The sequence below is a fragment of the Aristolochia californica genome, unplaced genomic scaffold (genome assembly GCF_029961685.1).
Source record: "Aristolochia californica isolate CCGP_79_NKW_82.1479 unplaced genomic scaffold, dmAriCali1.0.hap1 SCAF_6, whole genome shotgun sequence".
Lineage (NCBI taxonomy): Eukaryota > Viridiplantae > Streptophyta > Magnoliopsida > Piperales > Aristolochiaceae > Aristolochia > Aristolochia californica.
The window spans coordinates 36,327,485-36,348,436 of record NW_027182257.1 but is presented as its reverse complement, the minus strand read 5'-3'; the positions used below and the strand labels follow the sequence as shown (position 1 = coordinate 36,348,436).

At 38.1% G+C, this 20,952-nt stretch overlaps 2 protein-coding genes across 2 annotated transcripts; both read right to left on the bottom strand.

Moving 5' to 3' along the window:
• Positions 1-269: 269 nt before the first annotated feature.
• On the bottom strand, positions 270-15,044 carry LOC137934863 (chloride conductance regulatory protein ICln-like). The gene is made up of 7 exons (XM_068779418.1): positions 14,485-15,044; positions 14,265-14,388; positions 1,967-2,084; positions 1,495-1,554; positions 1,343-1,408; positions 1,160-1,257; positions 270-560 (listed from the first exon to the last, which is right to left on the bottom strand). Exons 1-7 carry the CDS (start codon positions 14,655-14,657, stop codon positions 489-491), a joined length of 711 nt encoding a protein of 236 aa, XP_068635519.1. The 5' UTR covers positions 14,658-15,044; the 3' UTR covers positions 270-488.
• A 595-nt stretch (positions 15,045-15,639) lies between these two features.
• On the bottom strand, positions 15,640-18,173 carry LOC137933988 (small ribosomal subunit protein uS15). The gene is made up of 5 exons (XM_068778150.1): positions 18,087-18,173; positions 17,891-17,963; positions 17,645-17,783; positions 17,361-17,547; positions 15,640-15,858 (listed from the first exon to the last, which is right to left on the bottom strand). Exons 1-5 carry the CDS (start codon positions 18,107-18,109, stop codon positions 15,825-15,827), a joined length of 456 nt encoding a protein of 151 aa, XP_068634251.1. The 5' UTR covers positions 18,110-18,173; the 3' UTR covers positions 15,640-15,824.
• Between the last annotated feature and the right edge of the window lie 2,779 nt (positions 18,174-20,952).

The window sequence follows — 20,952 nt, the reverse complement described above, 5'->3', positions numbered from 1 at the left end:
TAATACCATTTTACATACTTTATGCATATTATATGATTCAAAATAATGAAATACTCTTTAATATGATTTTAATCCTAATATAAAATAAAATAAGAAAAATACCACTTTAATACTTGTTGATATTATATGATACAAAATAATGAAATATGCTTTAATATGCTTTGTAATTTGATACAAAATTAAATTAAAAAATACAAAAATGTATATGACAAATACATCATATATTACAAAAAAAAAAAGATACAAATACCCTAAACATTCTTTATACTTTTAATATAAAATAAAATAGCAAAGGTAGATCCAGAAACCAATAAATAGTATGCTCATCATAAATCCAATGAATTCAGGAACAAACCTTTAGAATTCAGAAATGTTAAGAGCATTTGATGGCAATAGTCATGTTAGTACTTGAAAAGATACATCAAAACATTGTACATCTACTGCTGACTTTTTTTCCAAGGGGTGAGGAAAGAACAAATAAAATTTGCTTATTGATGAGCACTATGTGCACCTTGTTCAGCTTCCTCTGCATCCTCAAATCTTTGATCATCAATTTGAAGCTGCAACAGGAAGTGAGGGGTAGAGTAAGTCACTAATATAACTACATAAGTGAACTCTTACAAATCATGCAGCCATATAATATAGTCACAAATCCTTGGGCTTTATTTATGCACTTTGCCATCTCACAATCCTTAACCTGACATCCTTCAGTGTAACCTACCATGGACTCATAAAACTTAAATAGGTATTGGTACACTTGCAGGAAAAATGAGTTAAACATTAAAAGATGGGCCCAATTTATAAAAACTCACTGACTCCAATTTCATAGAGCAAAAATTCCAAACTAAGCTGAGATTGGACAGTAAGGTTCACTTGCGCATAACAGAATGACATCAAAGGGGAAATTGACATGCTGGTGTTATCATACAATGCAAAGAATATGTAAGTTAATAAAATAATATAGGCAGTTGCAACCTTCCCCTACGAAACTCCTTCCAATGAAGTAAAATCTTGACCACAAAAACAAAAGACCTGTATATTGCAGACACTAGTGAACAAATGTGCACGTATGTGTTCATTATCATGGACAGAAGGGAAAGAAGAAAATGATCTGAAACAAATCAAATTTCTTCGTTTTCTCAAGTTTCTGAAAACATACCTCAAGTACATTACGAGCTAGGTCATGTTCTCCATTAGCATAACCGATTGGGTTTGCAGGATTTTCATAAACAGGCCAGTCAGATCCTTCCTCAGTCTCTGTAAAGATGAAATGAAGAAAGTTCGACAACAAACTTAAATAAAACCAACATAGTTAAAAAAATACTGAATCAATTTGCCAAACCTGCGGCCATCACATCATCCACCATTTGATCAGGACCAAAAATCCATTCATTTTCATCATCTTGCTCTGAGGAAGGAGATCCAAAATACAGTTAACTAAAAAGTACAATTAGATAAAACCTTAAACTCCACACATTAAAAATCACTACTGACCATCACGAGGTTCTGGATTCAATTCAGCGCATTCACAGAAGACATTAAAGAGAGTATCCACTAACAAGATTAAGGAGCACAAATAACAAGTCCACAAGTTTAACTTTGCAAACATACCATAATGTTTTTGTCTGTGCTAAAGTTGGATCTACAACAACCCCAATTAATGACGAGATCTTTTTGACTAACCTAAGTAGAATTATTCCTATTAACACTTCCCTTCATGCCTAGGCCTAAACAAACTGGCACCGTGATTTTTTTTTACATTTAACTCATTTAGGACTATCCCCACAACAACCTGAAAACATAAAAGAATTTCAGTCTTGAAAATGACCAAACCCAAAGCCAGGGGAAGCTTAGTTACTACCAAATTTGGAAGTAAAATCTGGAGAAGATGAATTTTACTGCATAAAACAAATGAAGATTATAAGAATGAAATTAGAAATTCAAATAAAACTTAATCATAGGATACACTGGCTGGGATCTGATGGCACCAGCCTCATCTCAGTGATTTTTGATAGGTCGAAGTTCTCACTAGCTTCTGAGTCAGAATCTTCTCGTTCTTCATCTTCACCACCTTCAGTTTCAATCTGCAAAATATACCATGATAGACTTCAGAACACAAGCAAGAATTTTCCATGATACTATTTTAAAGATGCCCAACTCACACAAAGTGACTATGTTAAGCTGCCCAACTTACACAAGAACCAAAATGTTCAAATTTGTCCGAACTGTGAGAGGAAGATTCATCATGCATGAATCTGAATATTTATTGAAAATCATACCTGTTCACAATTGTTATAAGGCATAAAATTACTTTTTTAGACTATCTTAATAACATAATTTCTGAGCTGAATATGAACAAAACTAGGGCTGGCAATTTCACTCAATTATTCATTCTACTAATTACTCATCCATTTAAAAAATATGGACTAAATATTCTAACTAATGTAAGGATTTGGATATGTTTACCTCATTACCCATAGACCATTTAGTGAATACAAAGCATCGGTATAAGTTTTTTTTTAAAGGTTCAAACCTACTTGCAAAATGTCAAAATCTAGATAAATTCAATTAAGGATGACTTTTTTTTTTGAGAAAGAGTGCTTTTTCATTAAAGGGCCTGAACGCCAACAAAGATTACAAAGAGGGAGAGAGGGGTTCCAATGAGGGATTGGAGACACACTCCTTCTCTAGCTAGGGATTCAGCCAACGAGTTCATTGATTTCAATACATGAGTACAAGATATTACATCAGCGGCCAAATCCATGGCCTCATAAAAAAGGGTCTTAATCTCCAAGGAGGGAAAGTTCTACAAGGGAATCTCTTTCAACGATCAGATCACCTTGAAAATTTTCCTTGAAGAGCTTTAAGCCTTGCACTAAGGCTGATAATTCGGTAAGAGTAGAATCTGTCCGGCCTAAGGGACCTGCCTACGATAGGAGAGTTTCCCTACTATCTGATCTAAATACTCCTCCATAGCCAGCCAGAACCAGGTCCTAAAGGAGCTGCCATCGAAATTTAACTTGATAGAGCCGCTAGGGGGGAGAGACCATTGCTGGAGCCTGATGGGTTTAGGAGCAGATAAAGAGATCTCGAGCAGTTCTCCTTGACATAACTTGCTTCAAATTGTTGGATGACTTGATTGTAACTTTAGTAAGTTTCATAATAAAAAAAAAACTTTATAGGTTTTTCCTATGTAATGAAAACTACCTGGTGAGATGAACTATTCTGGTTGAACCTAGATCAACTAGGTCTGACTACTGGATCACCCAAATGACTTCACCATGACACATTTTGAAAATAGAAAATAAAAAGATGTTTCAGACTGAGGGAAGAAGCTTTCTCCAGTCTGCATAAGAGGAGGAGGAAGGGGGTGTCTTCTGGTAGTGGGGGAAGAGCCGCCACCCTATCATCTCTTATGTGGAACTTCCACATGACAAAGGGGAGGGTAGAGGCCCATTCCCCTGCTAACAGGAGGGAATAGAAGCGGGAGTCCTGCCCTTCTTCCATAGTCATTAGGATGAGCTAGCAAACATAGTCTGGTCAACTCAATTTTGAACTAATCCGGGTCTTATGCCATATTGACCCAGACAAGGGGCAGGGTCCAAGTGAACTCGGTTTCACCGGCCAATTCCACCTAGGTTTTGCAACACAATTTTTTTTTTTTATGATATTACAAAGTTATCCAAACAGTCTTGGCCATTAACTCGTTTACAAATGGTACACAAATAACAGAAAACCACTTATCTATGTGAGATATGTGAATAACTATTCTGTTATTTGGGTATTTAGAATGTGTATTGGGATGATCCTTACCCATTTCCAGACAGAGAAATTTTTTTAGCAAGCAAAGTACACTTTTTGTCAAGTTACAAATATATCAGTTAATAGTCCTAAAAAGGACTCTTATATTTATCCTTCCGGTGAACATGCATCGTTAATAACAAGCAAATTACCAGATAAATCAATCCATGTTTAATCACTTGATAAAAAGAGCCTCAGTATTTCAATCAATACCCTCTTTCTCAATTTGTGTGTCGTGTCCGATTAAACTCGATTCAACCAGCTAGTCCAGTCCAGGTTTTATAACACTGGGTTTTCCTATGGGTTTTATGATTTTACAAGTTATCCTAAAAGTATTTGCCATTTAACCCATTTACCAATTATACATAAATAACACAATACCCCTTATGCAAGTGAGATATACAAGTAACATAATAAGCATGGGGTAATTAGAATGGGTAATGGGATGATCCTCACCCATTTCCAGAAATAAGAAGTTTTTTAAGCAAGCAAGATATACCCTTTTTATTAGAGTTAAAATATATATGTTAATAGCATTAAATAGAACTCTTATATTTATTCTACCAGCCATAATGCATCTTTAAAAACAATCAAGTTACCAGATAAAAAATATATGCTTTATCACTTGACTAAGAGAGTACTAACCTCGTTCTCAGGAACATCTAAACAGCAATCAAGAAGAAAGTCAACACTGATCTATTACAAATACGATAAGAAACTTCGTCCCACCACACGCTCTAGAAGAGCTTCAATGGTTTCTGGACTGAACAGAAATCACAAGAAGAAACTAAACAATAAAACAGAGTAATGAAGAAGGAATAGCACTGATTTTCTGGATGCCAATGCAGCTGAAGAACACCTCTATTTATAAGTGTTTTTCATCTAGGAAGCTTATAGATCAAGCCATCTAGGAAGCTTGTAGAGAATACCATCTAGGAAGCTTGTAGAGAAAGCCATCTAGGAAGCTTGTAGAGCAAGCCATCTAGGAAGCTTGTAGAACACGCCATCCTGCTGTCCTCCATGTTGGCACTTGGTGATGCAATCGTGACACGTGCATACCGTGGGGCCAGCCCCCTTGGACCCCCGTCGGGGTTGATGCCCCGAACCCCACTATCCATTTTACAATTTCTTCACAAGTAACCATTGCGGTCACAATTTGACCTCATCAGCGTCTAAGCTGGAACCGTTAACTAATTACTCACTATCGATATTGGCGCTCCTCATACTTGGGGGCCAATGAATACATTACATTAACGGTAACTTGAGAGAGGTGGGCATTGATACACTAACACCCCCTCCCCTCAATGTTCACCTCTGTTGGACTATGTTCTTGGGCCAACGCCCAAGCCACGAAGATGCTTGTTCATCTGAGCACTCCCTAGTGCTTTGGTAAAAATGTCTGCATGGTTGTCTTCTGTAGGGCAGTACTCCATGTACATGGTCTCCTCTTCAATCAGTTCTCTTACATAGTGATATTGAATCTCTATGTGTTTAGTTCTAGCATGAAACACTGGGTTCTTCACCATAGCTATGCAACTTTGACTGTCACAATTTAAGGTAGTTGACTCAGTCAAAGGAATACCTATATCAGTCAAGATGCGTCGTAGCCACACAGCTTCACAGGCTGCTACACAAGCAGCTTTATACTCTGCTTCGGTTTATGACAGTGCAACTGTTTGTTGCTTCTTACTAGCCCATGAGATGATACCACTTCCAAACAAGAATCCGTAGCCAGTAACGGATTTCCTCGTGTCAATATCTCCAGCCCAAACTGAGTCACAATACCCAGATAAAATATCTCCTCTTGTGTAAGATACTCCAAAAGTTAAAGTACCTTTGAGATATTTGAGGATTCGCATTCCAGCTTGCTACACCATAGCTAATGTCAGGTCTTGTGTTACAAAGAAGATTAAACTTCCAACTAATTTTCTGTAGAGCTTGTTGTCAACCTTTTCAGAGGAGTCATTGATTGACAGCTTGGTATTCACTTCCATTGGGGTGACAACTGGATTACTTTCGGTCATGCCAAAAAGTAGATAACAGTTCTCGAGCATAACGTTCCTGAGAAATAAAGATATGATAAAATTTTTGCCATACCTCAATTCCCAAGCAGTAATGAAGAAGGCCCAAGTTTGTCATGTCGAACTCTTAGCTCAACCATTCCCTAGTCTTCACAATGTAATGTATTCACTAGCCCCCAAGTATGAGGAACGCCAATGTCGATAGTGAGTAATTAGTTAACGGTTCCAGCTTAGACGCTAATGAGGTCAAATTGTGACTACAATGGTTACTTGTGAAGAAACTGTAAAACGGATAGCGGGGTTCGGGGCGTCAGCCCCAACGGGGGTCCAAGGGGGATGGCCCCACGGTATGCACGTGTCACGATTGCATCACCAAGTGCCAACGCGGAGGACAACAGGATGGCGTGCTCTACAAGCTTCCTAGATGGCTTGCTCTACAAGCTTCCTAGATGAAAAACACTTATAAATAGAGGTGTTCTTCAGCAGCATTGGCATCCAGAAAATCAGAGCTATTCCTTCTTCATTACTCTGTTTTATTGTTTAGTTTCTTCTTGTAATTTCTGTTCAGTCCAGAAACCATTGAAGCTCTTCCAGAGCGTGTGGTGGGACGAAGTTTCTTATCTTATTTGTAATAGATCAGTGTAGGCTTTCTTCTTGATTGTTGTTTAGATGTTCCTGGGCTGAGCTTACTCTGTTTTACATGGTATCAGAACTCCAGGGGACTCTTAACAACAATCATATGTCGTAAAGCACAACATCATGATTGATCTTAAGCCTAGTAGCTCTTCTGCTAGTTCTGGTTCTGTACCAGCAATACGTATTCGTCCCTCAGCTTTCACAGAAGGCAATCTTGATAGCACGAACTATCTCCTGTGGAAGTTCAAAATCACTACGATTCTGGACACCTATGAACTTCTTGATCTAGTTCTGGTAGTTGATGCTGAACCTGTTCCTGTCACCAATGGTGGAAAGATCACTCCTCCTAATCCTCAGCTCGTCAAAGATTGGAGAAGGAAGAATGTTGATGCACTTTGTGCAATTGTCACAAGTATTCAAGATTTTCTCCTCACCCTGATTCAACATACTTCGAAGGCGAATGAAGCATGGAACATACTGAAAAATCAGTATGAAACGAGGAACCAAACTCATATCCAAAAACTGGAAAATCAACTTGCTGCTGAAAGATTAAGTGAAGATGAGGCAGCAGAGTCTTTTATTACTAGGATGAAAAACCTACGTGATAAAATGGCTTCTGTTGGTATAGCCAAGTCAACATAGGAACTTGCTCGAAGATGTATTTGAGTGCTGCCGCAAAAAAATTTGACGGCCTCGTGACAGCACTCAATACACAAGTTCGTGATCCTCCGTTGACCTTTGAAGATTTCTCTGCCTTATTGATGGAGGAAGATATGAGGCTAAAAGGTAGAGACAATCAGTCTGACTCTGCCTTCACAGTAAAAACAAAGGTTAGCGATGAAACAAAGAAGAAACCAAAGAGTAAGAAGTTCTTTGGATCGTGTTATTACTGTAACAAGAAAGGTCATGCTGTCAAAGATTGTAGAACATGAATCCATGATGAGAAGAACGACACAGTGAAACAATACTGGAAGAATAGAGAATCTGCAAATTTTGCAGAAATTGAGATTCCTCTGTTCACTGTCACAGAGGAATCATGCTCTAATGCTCATGTACAACAAAAGAGTACATGGGTGTTAGATTCTAGAGCTTCCCGACACATGACCAGCAAGAAAGAATTATACGATTCTTTAAATCCTCTACAACAACCAATGAACGTGAAGGTCAGGAATAATGTGAGATGTCCCATTGAAGGGATAGGCACCATATCCATTAAGACTGATGATGGAGAAAGTAAGAAAATAGCGGATGTTCTACTTGTTCCCCAAATCTCAAGAAACCTGTTGTCTGTAGCTGCAATTACAAACAAAGATTTGGAGGTACGGTTCAAGAAGAATGAATCTTTTATTCTTAATAAAAATGAGAACATAGTTGCAAGAGGTATCCGCGGGGATAACCTATATGAAATCAACTCACTTTCTGTTGTTGTTGATGCCAAAAATAGTCAACTTTGGCATGAAAGATTGGGACACATTTCCTTTCATGTGTTGAAGGAAATGCAGAAGAAAAATAAGGTGACAGATTTGCCTTCAATTGATGTAATTGAAGAACCTTGTGAAGCTTGTATGCTGGGCAAGCAACAAAGAAAATCATTTCCCAAAGAGAGTGAAAACAAATCAAAGGCTCCTCTAGAGTTGGTACATGCTGATCTCCATGGGAAAATGACTACAATGGCGTTAGGAGGATCTTTCTACTTTATGTTGTTAGTCGACGATTACAGTAGAAAGATGTGGGTGTACTTCCTTCAGGACAAGGCTGATGCTCTTTACAAAATTCAAGGTGTGGCATAAACAAGTGAGAAATGAGAATGCAGCAACTGTGAAGAAGTTTCGTACAGATCATGGGGGGGAATTCTGTTCGGCTGAATTCTCTAGTTACTGTAATTCAGGTGGCATCAAACGCCAACTTACTGCTCCACATACACCAGAACAAAATGGAGTAGTAGAACGTCGAAATAGAACGGTGGTGGAAATGGCTCGGTGCATGATAAAAGGTGTTGGGCTACCAGATATGTTCTGGGGAGAAATAGTAAATACAACAGTATATGTCCTAAATCGATGTTCCACAAAAGCATTGAATGACAAGACTCCAAATGAGGCTTACTCGGGTATGAAACCTTTTGTGTCTCATTTAAGAAAATTTGGGTGTGAGTGTTTTGTACACATTCCCAAAGAAAAAAGAAAGAAATTAGATGACAAGAGCAAGAAATGTATCTTCTTGGGTTATAGTGAAGAGTCTAAAGCATATAAACTCTATGATGTAGAGGCCAAGAAGTTAATCATAAGCCGAGACGTGGTGTTTAACGAGCGACCACTCTCAATGGAGGATAATAATCCTGCCATTTTGTTTCCAACCGATGAAGTAACTCACCAAGTGCCTGTTGAACAGCCAGTAAGTGATGTAGAAGATGTTTCTGTTAAAAGAGAAACAACAAGCCAACCTAGTGCACCCCCACGGAAGCCACAACCAAAGTAGGTGCACCAGCTCTTTGATGACTCCCTTATCAAAAAAAAAAAAAATTTTTTTTTACCTTATCAAAAAAAGCTCTTTGATGACAAAACTCCAGAGTAAGCTCAACCCAGGAACTTCTAAACAGCAATCAAGAAGAAAGCCAACACTGATCTATTACAAATACGATAAGAAACTTCGTCCCACCACATGCTCTAGAAGAGCTTCAATGGTTTTTGGACTGAACAGAAATTACAAGAAGAAACTAAACAATAAAACAGAGTAATGAAGAAGGAATAGCTCTGATTTTTTGGATACCAATGCTGCTGAAGAACACCTCTATTTATAAGTGTTTTTCATCTAGGAAGCTTGTAGAGCACGCCATCTAGGAAGCTTGAAGAGCAAGCCATCTAGGAAGCTTGTAGAGCACGCCATCCTGCTGTCCTCCACGTTGGCACTTGGTGATGCAATCGTGACACGTGCATACCGTGGGGCCAGCCCCCTTGGACCCCCGTCCGGGCTGACGCCCCGAACCCCACAATCCGTTTTACAGTTTCTTCACAAGTAACCATGCGGTCACAATTTGACCTTATCAGCGTCTAAGCTGGAACCGTTAACTAATTACTCACTATCGATATTGGCGCTCCTCATCCTTGGGGGCTAGTGAATACATTACATTAACGGTAACTTGAGAGAGGTGGGCATTAATACACTACCACCCCCCCCCCCCCCCCCCCCCAATGTTCATCTCTGTTGGACTATGTTCTTGGGCCAACGCCCAAGCCACGAAGATGCTTGTTCATCTGAGCACTCCCTAGTGCTTTGGTAAAAATGTCTGCATGGTTGTCTTCTGTAGGGCAGTACTCCATGTACATGGTCTCCTCTTCAATCAGTTCTCTTACATAGTGATACTGAATCTCTATGTGTTTAGTTCTAGCATGGAACACTGGGTTCTTCGCCATAGCTATGCAACTTTGACTGTCACAATTTAAGATAGTTGACTCAGTCAAAGGAATACCTATATCAGTCAAGATGCGTCGTAGCCACACAGCTTCACAGGCTGCTACACAAGCAGCTTTATACTCTGCTTCGGTTGATGACAATGCAACTGTCTGTTGCTTCTTACTAGCCCATGGGATGATACCACTTCCAAACAAGAATCCGTAGCCAGTATCGGATTTCCTCGGGTCAATATCTCCAGCCCAATCTGAGTCACAATACCCAGATAAAATATCTCCTCTTGTGTAAGATATTCCAAAAGTTAAAGTACCTTTGAGATATTCCAAAACACTCACACCCAAATTTTCTTAAATGAGACACAGAAGGTTTCATACCCGAGTAACCCTCATTTGGAGTCTTGTCATTCAATGCTTTTGTGGAACATCGATTTAGGACATATACTGTTGTATTTACTATTTCTCCCCAGAACATATCTGGTAGCCCAGCACCTTTTATCATGCACCGAGCCATTTCCACCACCGTTCTATTTCGACGTTCAACTACACCATTTTGTTCTGGTGTATGTGGAGCAGTAAGTTGGCGTTTGATGCCACCTGAATTACAGTAGCTAGAGAATTCAGCCGAACAGAATTCCCCCCCATGATCTGTACGAAACTTCTTCACAGTTGCTGCATTCTCATTTCTCACTTGTTTATGCCACACCTTGAATTTTGTAAAGAGCATCAGCCTTGTCCTGAAGGAAGTACACCCACATCTTTCTACTGTAATCGTCGACTAACAACATAAAGTAGAAAGATCCTCCTAACGCCATTGTAGTCATTTTCCCATGGAGATCAGCATGTACCAACTCTAGAGGAGCCTTTGATTTGTTTTCACTCTCTTTGGGAAATGATTTTCTTTGTTGCTTGCCCAGCATACAAGCTTCACAAGGTTCTTCAATTACATCAATTGAAGGCAAATCTGTCACCTTATTTTTCTTCTGCATTTCCTTCAACACATGAAAGGAAATGTGTCCCAATCTTTCATGCCAAAGTTGACTATTTTTGGCATCAACAACAACAGAAAGTGAGTTGATTTCATATAGGTTATCCCCGCGGATACCTCTTGCAACTATGTTCTCATTTTTATCAAGAATAAGAGATTCATTTTTCTTGAACCGTACCTCCAAATCTTTGTCTGTAATTGCAGCTACGGACAACAGGTTTCTTGAGATTTGGGGAACAAGTAGAACATCCGCTATCTTCTTACTTTTTTAATCATCAGACTTGATGGATATGGTGCTTATCCCTTCAACGGGACATCTCTCATTATTCCTGACCACCACGTTCATTGGTTGTTGTAGAGGATTTAAAGAATCGTATAATTCTTTCTTGTTGGTCATGTGTCGGGAAGCTCCAGAATCTAACACCCATGTACTCTTTTGTTGTACATGAGCACTAGAGCATGATTCCTCTGTGACAGTGAACAGAGGAATCTCAATTTCTGCAAAATTTGCAGATTCTCTATTCTTCCAGTTTTGTTTCACTGTGTCGTTCTTCTCATCGTGGATTCATGTTCTACAATCTTTGACAGCATGGCCTTTCTTGTTACAGTAATAACACGATCCAAAGAACTTCTTACTCTTTGGTTTCTTCTTTGTTTCATCGCTAACCTTTGTTTTTGCTGTGAAGGCAGAGTCAGACTGATTGTCTCTACCTTTTAGCCTCATCTCTTCCTCCATCAATAAGGCAGAGAAATCTTCAAAGGTCAATGGAGGATCACGAACTTGTGTATTGAGTGCTGTCACGAGGCTGTCAAATTTTTGCGGCAGCACTCGAATACATCTTCGAGCAAGTTCCTCTGTTGGCTTGGCTACACCAATAGAAGTCATTTTATCACGTAGGTATTGCATCCTAGTAATAAAAGACTTTGCTGCCTCATCTTCACTTAATCTTTCAGCAGCAAGATAATTTTCCAGATTTTGGATATGAGTTTGGTTCCTCGTTTCATACTGATTTTTCAGTATGTTCCATGCTTCATTCGCCTTCGAAGTATGTTGAATCAGGGTGAGGAGAAAATCTTGAATACTTGTGACAATTGCACAAAGTGCATCAGCATTCTTCCTTCTCCAATCTTTGACGAGCTGAGGATTAGGAGGAGTGATCTTTCCACCATTGGTGACAGCAACAAGTTCAGCATCAACTCCCAGAACTATATCAAGAAGTTCATAGGAGTCCAGAATTGTAGTGATTTTGAACTTCCACAGGAGATAGTTCGTGCCATCAAGTTTGCCTTCTGTGAAAGTTGGGGGACGAATACATATTGCTGGTACAGAACCAGAACTAGCAGAAGAGCTACTAGGCTTAAGATCAGTCATGATGTTGTGTTTTACGACAGACGATTGTTGTTAAGAGTCCCCTAGAGCTCTGATACCATGTAAAACAGAGTAAGCCCAGCCCAGGAACATCTAAACAGCAATCAAGAAGAAAGCTAACATTGATCTATTACAAATACGATAAGAAACTTCGTCCCACCACACGCTCTAGAAGAGCTTCAATGGTTTCTGGACTGAACATAAATTACAAGAAGAAACTAAACAATAAAACAGAGTAATGAAGAAGGAATAGCTCTGATTTTCTGGATACCAATGCTGCTGAAGAACACCTCTATTTATAAGTGTTTTTCATCTAGGAAGCTTGTAGAGCACGCCATCTAGGAAGCTTGTAGAGCACGCCATCTAGGAAGCTTGTAGAGCAAGCCATCTAGGAAGCTTGTAGAGCACGCCATCCTACTGTCCTCCACGTTGGCACTTGGTGATGCAATCATGACACGTGCATACCGTGGGGCCAGCCCCCTTGGACACCCGTCGGGGCTGACGCCCCGAACCCCACAATCCGTTTTACAGTTTTTTCACAAGTAACCATTGCGGTGACAATTTGACCTCATCAGCGTCTAAGCTGGAACCGTTAACTAATTACTCACTATCGACATTGGCGCTCCTCATCCTTGGGGGGCCAGTGAATACATTACATTAACGGTAACTTGAGAGAGGTGGGCATTGATACACTAACATTTGTGAGTGTTATCTGTGTACAGGGTCATGCCAACCTTCTCTATATCATTCCAATTTTATTGGGTGTCTCCACAGGCCATGCTAATCACTACCCTTTTTCCTTCAAATACACATTTATCCAACTCAAACAGTATCAATGCACACTATAAATATATGTCACTTTCTCAATCTATAGATGAATGATGCACTGACAAGCTTTGTTCACCTAAAGGTGCTAATTGGTTACCAATCGGAGTATATTTCCCATAGTACCCCTGTATTGATCACTAACCCTGCACTCAAGGGAATCCAGGACTTGCTGGCTATTTTTTTTTTTTTTATATAAAAATGTATTAATAAAACAGAAGAAAATTACAAAATTTGAGGGAGCATTTCCCTTACAACCAGAGATTGTAGGGTAGCTCCCAGGACTTGCTGGCTATGGCTATATCTTTTGAGATTATCCAGGAAACCGTGTGCTCACATATGCTGATAAGCAGGCCAAGCTGGCAACCACTCTACAAACTAACATAGTTCATCAATTGGAGATGTGGTACCTTTGTTTCTATGGTTTATGTAAAGATTAATTGTTTCAATCATTGAGCTTTTTCAGCTTGTAACTCAAAGGTAAGCCCCATCTTTTTGAAGTGGCATTTGTACATTCCATTCTCTCAATAGAATTCTTCTCAACCACTTACTTTAAAAAAAAATCTTAATTACAGCCAATGAGAACAAATCCAAAAATAACAAAGACTTCTCTAGTAATAAACTATGGAAAGCAATTTATACAATAGACAGATAAGTCATTGACCACCAAAATTTGGAAGGAAAAAATTGAATATACACTGTTTCAACCCATCTCAATTCATCAACTTCAAATCTAGTAATAAACTACGGAAAGCAACTTATACCATAAAAAAGATATGTTCACAGAACATCAAATTTTAAAAAGAAAATATTAATGTACACAGTTGCAGAGCGTCTAAATTCGACACCATTCACAAAATGGATACGGCCAAGAAATTCACCTGATCAACCACCCAGACATTGGCACATTCTACGCGGGACATTAAGACATATTTCCAGCTTAACTCTATATTTAAGGTATTTCAGCTCCACTTTATAATACAGTGGACATTCCTTCAATGAGTCATTTCACTTAACTAACTAACAAATTGTCAAACAAGGCACTCCCAGATTCATCAGCTAATGCAAAGAGTGTACACCCCAATAGTTCATTTACACACTCTTCGATTCATACGACAGTTAACTCAATCAATGTGAGCTTCCAAGCAGTTGCAAATTGGCCGCCCGACGAATGGACTGGTCAGGATATTAAAAGCGCCTAATGTAGCACTAGCAAGTACCTGAGCATAAATACAAGGAGAAGGATAAGCTTCAGCGTCTCTGGAAACGGCGTGCAACGAAATGGACAAGAAATCGACGGCATAGCCCTTCCCCACATCGACGCCGCTCAACCACACCACCTGCCTGGCGAAATAAAACCAAACAGAAATCGAGAACAAACTAAGATATCCTTTAAGGCAAGAAAAGGACGCTGTCAGCTTCAAAAATGTCATGTCTTACTTGGAAGATATAAACAGGGTGCCGGGGGACTCAGGTGGCAGATTTCCGAGAACGATGGCAACGGCCGGCTGGACGTGGAGAAGCTCTTCACCATTTTCAGTGTCGAGAAGGGGATGTCCCGCGCTCTCACCCTCTTGTATTCTGTCAGTAAAGTGACGTAACCCTAGACCCATTTTTGTTTTGCGGAAGTAGAACAGCTGGGGCTGGTTTTTGCTGTGAAAATCTCTGTGAAACACTCGTCGGTCGTCTTCGTTCGGTCCTCACCCTAAAACCAAAAACGGGAGAGGCACAAGTTGAACGACCTTCTAAAATCGAAACGTTTGGTCCGACTAATCTCCTGAAACCCAGCCAAGACGACCGACCAGGATCAACGAAGGCTACCGAAGCGGTTAACGACATCCGGTTCTCTTCATCTTTTCTCTAGACTCCAAAAAATTAAATGAGACCTATTTCTACTACATGATTTCATTTGGGGGTTGCTTGAACAACTCAGATTTAAGATAATGTTGAGGACAAAGAGAGGATATTGTGGAATTTTCCCCGTCAGGAAGAAGCCTCTGTCAAACCTGATCCCCTCCCCCAGAGAAAGAAGTCTTCCAATACAAGCTCTCTCAAAAGGAGCCACCTACTACAAATTTAGTCACGTATTGTCTATTGGAATCATGTAAAATTAGCTCTCTGGTATAGTTCATCTCAATTTTACTTTGCTCAAACAATATAATCCAATGTGCAAAACATCTATCTCAATCATCCGATTATGATCAACAATGCGAAACTTTAAAACCTCAACTATCCGATTATGATCTATCAAAGTACAAGGTCATCTCAACCCAACGATCAGACAACTAAGATATTCATTGATCATAATCGGTGGACCGAGATACTATTTCAAACACAATAGCTCTTCATATTTCTAATGTAGAGATAACCGACTTGGCACCCATGATAAACATCTTAAATTTTAGCAGTCTCCAATTTCGATCGATACGAAGTTGAAAAGTTGACTTGTAACAAATTTCTGGGTCAATAAGGGTTGAGGAATCAAAACCTACATCCGTTCTTTTACCCCGAGATCATCTACATTACTTTGTCTGGAAGAAGTGATGCTCAATAAGGAACAGTTAAGGTTAAAGAGATTCGGTAATGCTAAGATACTTGAAATTTAAAGATTTAACCTCCCACTAAATCAAATAACAATATCTATCACACCATTGATCATTAGAAAAAAAAAAAGGTTTATGACTTAAAAGCTTAGAAAATTCAGAACTCGTAACTAAGATTTTGCATGTCTCCGCGTACAGACTCACAAATGTTCTACCATCATCCAAAACTATTTCAGCTTATGCCACAAGGGTGCTAGCAGTGGTCGACTCGCTGCAAAGTGAGAAAAAGCACAATTTCAGTCATGCAGGGATAGCTATAATTGTAAAGCATAAATCTTCAACCATCGGCCAGCCAAAAAACTCATCAATCAAGACATGGAAAATGCAAAAAAAAAAATCGCATAAAAAGTTACTTGCCCAACTAAACCAAAGAACTATCAAGTTTGAAATTAAATTAACTAAAATAATTTGAAGTCAACAATAACAACTCAAATAACCAGCATTGCAATGAAAAAAATTCATAATTAAGAGCAGATAACCAGAAGTATCTGTTAATGAAAAAATATCGATCCGCCAATGATAGAAAAAAAAAACTTCCTAGCAAAAGAAAATTCCACTAGGCATTACTGTGACAACAAATAAAACAGCAGAATACAAGGATTAGCACTGATTTATCACTGGATACGCAGCATATATAATAGTTTTCCTTCATCCTGTGAAGAAAAAATAGGTGCAATAAAATATGAGTATAAACACACAGCATTACACTCCTCATGGTGTAATTTAAAGTGTAACAATGAAACTAGGAGTGACATTATCCACATGTTTTATGTATGATTAAAGCTGCATAATGTTTAGATGTTCTAACCTCGAGCACAACTTGACAATAAAAGAAGCTCATCTTTTCTGTATCAAATGCAAAAAACTCCCTAAACACCATAGGCAAATGACCAACACTTACACAAACACCAAATAATAATAACAGAAACAAATCTATAAAAATGCTTATACATGAAGCTGCATAATGTTTAGATGTTCCAACCTCAAGCACAAGTTGACAGTAAAAGAGGTCTGTATCAAGTGCAAAAAACTCCCTAAACACAGTAGGCGAATGACCAACACTTACACAAACACCTAATAATAATAACACGAACAAATCCATATAAGAATGTTAATACATAAAACTGCATAATGTTTAGCTGTTCCAACCTCAAGCACAACTTGACAATAAAAGAGGCTCAACTTTTCTGTATCAAACGCCAAAGACTCCCTAAACACAGTAGGTGAATGACCAACACTAACACTAACACAAACACCTAATAATAATAACACAAACAAATCCATATAAGAATGTTTATACATAAAACTGCATAATGTTTAGCTGTTTCAACCTCAAGCACAACTTGACAATAAAAGAGGCTCAATTTTTCTGTATCAAACGCCAAAAACTCCCTAAACACAGTAGGTGAATTACCAACACTTACACAAACACCTAATAATAACAACACAAACAAATCCATATAAAAATGATCAAACCAGAACCCAATGTCAATACTGCAGAAACACAGTTGCACAAACCCTTCCATTCAAGCACTACTATTGCTTAAAGTCCCCTTTCCGTAAAACCTAGCAATATAAACAAATAAGCAGGATTGCACCCCACTATAACTGGCATTTATCTTACAAAACATTTCTCCGAATAAGAATTACAAAAACATGAGCAGCCAAAAGTTAAATAACAAGGAGAAAATAGGAGATATGAAATGAACTCACTATTTCCAGTTAGGGGGAAGCCTCTTCGTCCTCTTATAGTAGCGCGCCAACCGATGAATCCTGCTCTCAACGAGAATCAGTCGGAACTTGGAATCCTTGTCCTTCCTGTTCCTATCGAGATGCTTACGGATGGCCACAGCCTTCTTAATCAGGTGATACAAATCCTCTGGAATCTCAGGTGCAAGCCCTAATAAAGAAAAAAAAGGTAAATAAAAATCAAAACATCGACAGCATTTAAAACACCGTATTTAAAAAAAATAAAAGAACTACATAGATAACCGCACCATGACCCTTCAGGATACGCAATATCTTGCTACCAGTGACACTCTTAACCTGCGCAATACCATGAGAGTCACGAAGAATAACACCAATCTGAGACGGCGTCAAACCCTTCTTTGCGAACTTGCAAATGTTCTCCTCAACCTAAAATTGCACAGCAAAAAAAAGCAGGCAGCCATTACAAATGCTCAGAGCCATGACCTTTCTCTAAAAAGGTTTAAGATTTGAAGTATAATAGACGGGGAACTCACATCCGAAGAGGAGATCTTTAGCCAACTCGGAGGGGTCCTCTTATAAGGTAAGGCCGAAGCCGAGATACCCTTCCTGAGCGAGAAAAAATAACCATCAAAACGACAGTAGAAGAGAGAGAAATACAGGTTAAGATCGACAGTTCAAATAAGAACGAAGAAGAAACTTATGAAAAGAAGAAGAGTAAAAGAAAAATACCCGCGACTGTGCATACGCCCCATGGTTGCTTGTTGTGAAAGACTTGCGGCTTCCTCAAACGCCTTCTCGTTTCAGTGAAGATCAGCCAGCGGAAGGGCTAGGGTTTTTCATCTTAGAATATATAGAAGGAGACAGTAAGCTCGAGGCAACGCAAAATACGAAATTACCCTTAGTGGATGCCTCGAATTGGAAGTTGGGAACCAACGATATTGTGAACCGGAAGACGGCAGGGTCGGACGGCTGATTTAGGGTCATTAAGTAATTTCGTTGTGGTTGAAAGAAACCTAGGGACACTTCCCCTATACCTTGAACCCAAAATTTTACATTTGGAAACCATTAAACAAATGACCCAAGCTATAGAATTTTTATTTGAATTCTGTTATTTTTTGTATAAAATATTTTAGATTTATTTTCAAAAAGAAATTTAAAAATAAAATTATTAATATTTTTTATATTTCTAAAGAATATAATTTGTTGTTATTATAGGTAATTGAATTTATTAAATAACTTATATATGAATCTTAGTTAATCAAAGTTACAAACTAGTAGTTATTATATTTGCATCTTTGTCATATAACTAAATTTTTGTATAAAAATAATATATCTTTATTTAAATGTATTAAAAATGTTCAAATTAAGTTAATAATTTCATATTTATATTAATTCAACCTTTTAAAATAACCACTCACTATTTATAAAACTAAAATTAAAATTTATACCTATTTTTTATATTATATTTAATAAATAAGTATATCAATTTAATTAAAATTGGAATATATTTTGAGTTATTATTTTAAAATAATAAAGCTAAATCATTGTTTAATTTATTTTCAATAATTTTAAATAATTTTACTAAGTAATCTTTGCAGGCTTTGGTCAAACCTTGTATATGCAAGATTGTTCTTTATCTCATTTGTTAAGAGAAGCTTGCGTGGCAAAGGATTAGTTGTTGTAAAATCCTTTATGGATCTACGTTGCGTTGCTTAGTTGCTTGTTGTATTCCCTCACGGAAGAAATTGATAACCCTTTGTCTACTATTGTGTGAGCCATAGTCCTGCTCTAGTGTTAGATTCTAGGGTTTCATACTTAGAACAACTAAGGTTTAGGGGAATAGAAAGGAAAAAGAAGGAGAAAGGAGGAAAGGAGAGAAGGGTAGGCACCTGAGGCAAGAAAGGAGATGAAGAAAGTGAGGAATTAGAGCATGAATTTTACGCCCTCCCCATTAGCTTGATACTTATAGTTTTAGGGTAGAAATCTAGTACATGAGTAAAAAGAATGTAACATATAATCTATCATAAGTACAACTTATGCCCCCACTCACTTAATTATAATAGATGACACTCATACTACTTCAACACTCCCTCAAATTGGTGCAAAAAATATCAAATATCCCCAACTTGGAGGAATAGCTTTTATGAAAATATTCGCTAATTGGTTCCTGCTAGGAACAAACTGCATGGATATGACACATGCTTGCATTTTTTCTCGAAAAAAATGATAGTCAAATTTAATGTGTTTGGTTCTTTTTATGAAAAAATGGATTGATTGCAATGTGAATGGTTGTCTGGTTGTCACAGTGGAGTTGTATAGGCTAAGTTGTCTAAAACCTGAGCTCTGTCATCAAGGATTTTAGCCATAATAGTTCACACTTACTGCATGAGCCATGGCCTATATTCTCTTTGGCACTTGACCTAGCCACAACATTTTATTCTTTGCTTCTCGAGGTGACTAAATTACCTCCACTAGGTGTACAACAACCAAAAATTAATTTTTTGTCATCAAGAGAACTAGCCCAATCTGTACCTGCACCAGAAATCAGAATCTTCTAACATCAACTATATCCCCTGATTCAGCACACAATTTACCGTTTGGTTCCATCGGTATATAAATGGGTTTACATCCAAGCATTCTAGTTTCTTTTAAAAATTTGAGAACATACTTCCTCTAAGACAAGATAATGCCACGACAAGATTGTAAAACTTTTATACCTAGGAAATATTTGAGGAGTCCTAGGTTTTTGGTTTGAAATTAGTTATTTAATTTCTTTTTTTGTTTGTTGAATACGCTTAGTATCACTCCCAATAATAATAATATCGTCAACAAAAACAACCATAAAAATCATACCCTTTGCATATTTTTTTGTAAATACGGAGTGATCACTTTCACATCTCGTGAACCAAATGTGACTAACCACAATAGTAAATTTGTCAAACCAAGCACGAATGGATTGTTTGTACCCATAAATAGCCTATTTAGGCGACCAACCTTCTCCCCCTCCACCGTATAACCTAGTGATTAGCACATATAGACCTCTTTTGATAGGTCATCGTTGAGAAACATATTTTTAGCATCCAATGGATATATAACGCATTTAGAATTGGCCGCCAAAGAAACAAGAACTCGGACAAAATTCATCTTGGTTATCAGAGAAAAAGTTTTTTCATAATCAATACCACAAGACTAAGTATAGCCTTTTGCAACCAGTCTAGCTTTCTACATGGTCATAGTACCGTCAAGGTTATATTTAAGGGTAAACACCCATAAATTATGTTTAACCATAGCACAAAATGAATTAAAGATAGTAAACACTTCATGTCTATCTTGCATCAAATAAAACAAAAGTAACCCTTGTATGATCATCCATAAAAATCATACAATACTTAGATTGTGAAATATTCAAGACATTAACTGGTCCCCACACATCTAAATGAATCGAAGAGAAATGACTAGATGATATATTATTTTGCCTGGGCTGAAACACAACACGGTGATGCTTCCCAAGCTCACAAACTCACAAGATAACTGAGAAATATATTTTAACGAGGGAACTAATAATTTCAAACTTGACAGGGAAGGATGACCCAAC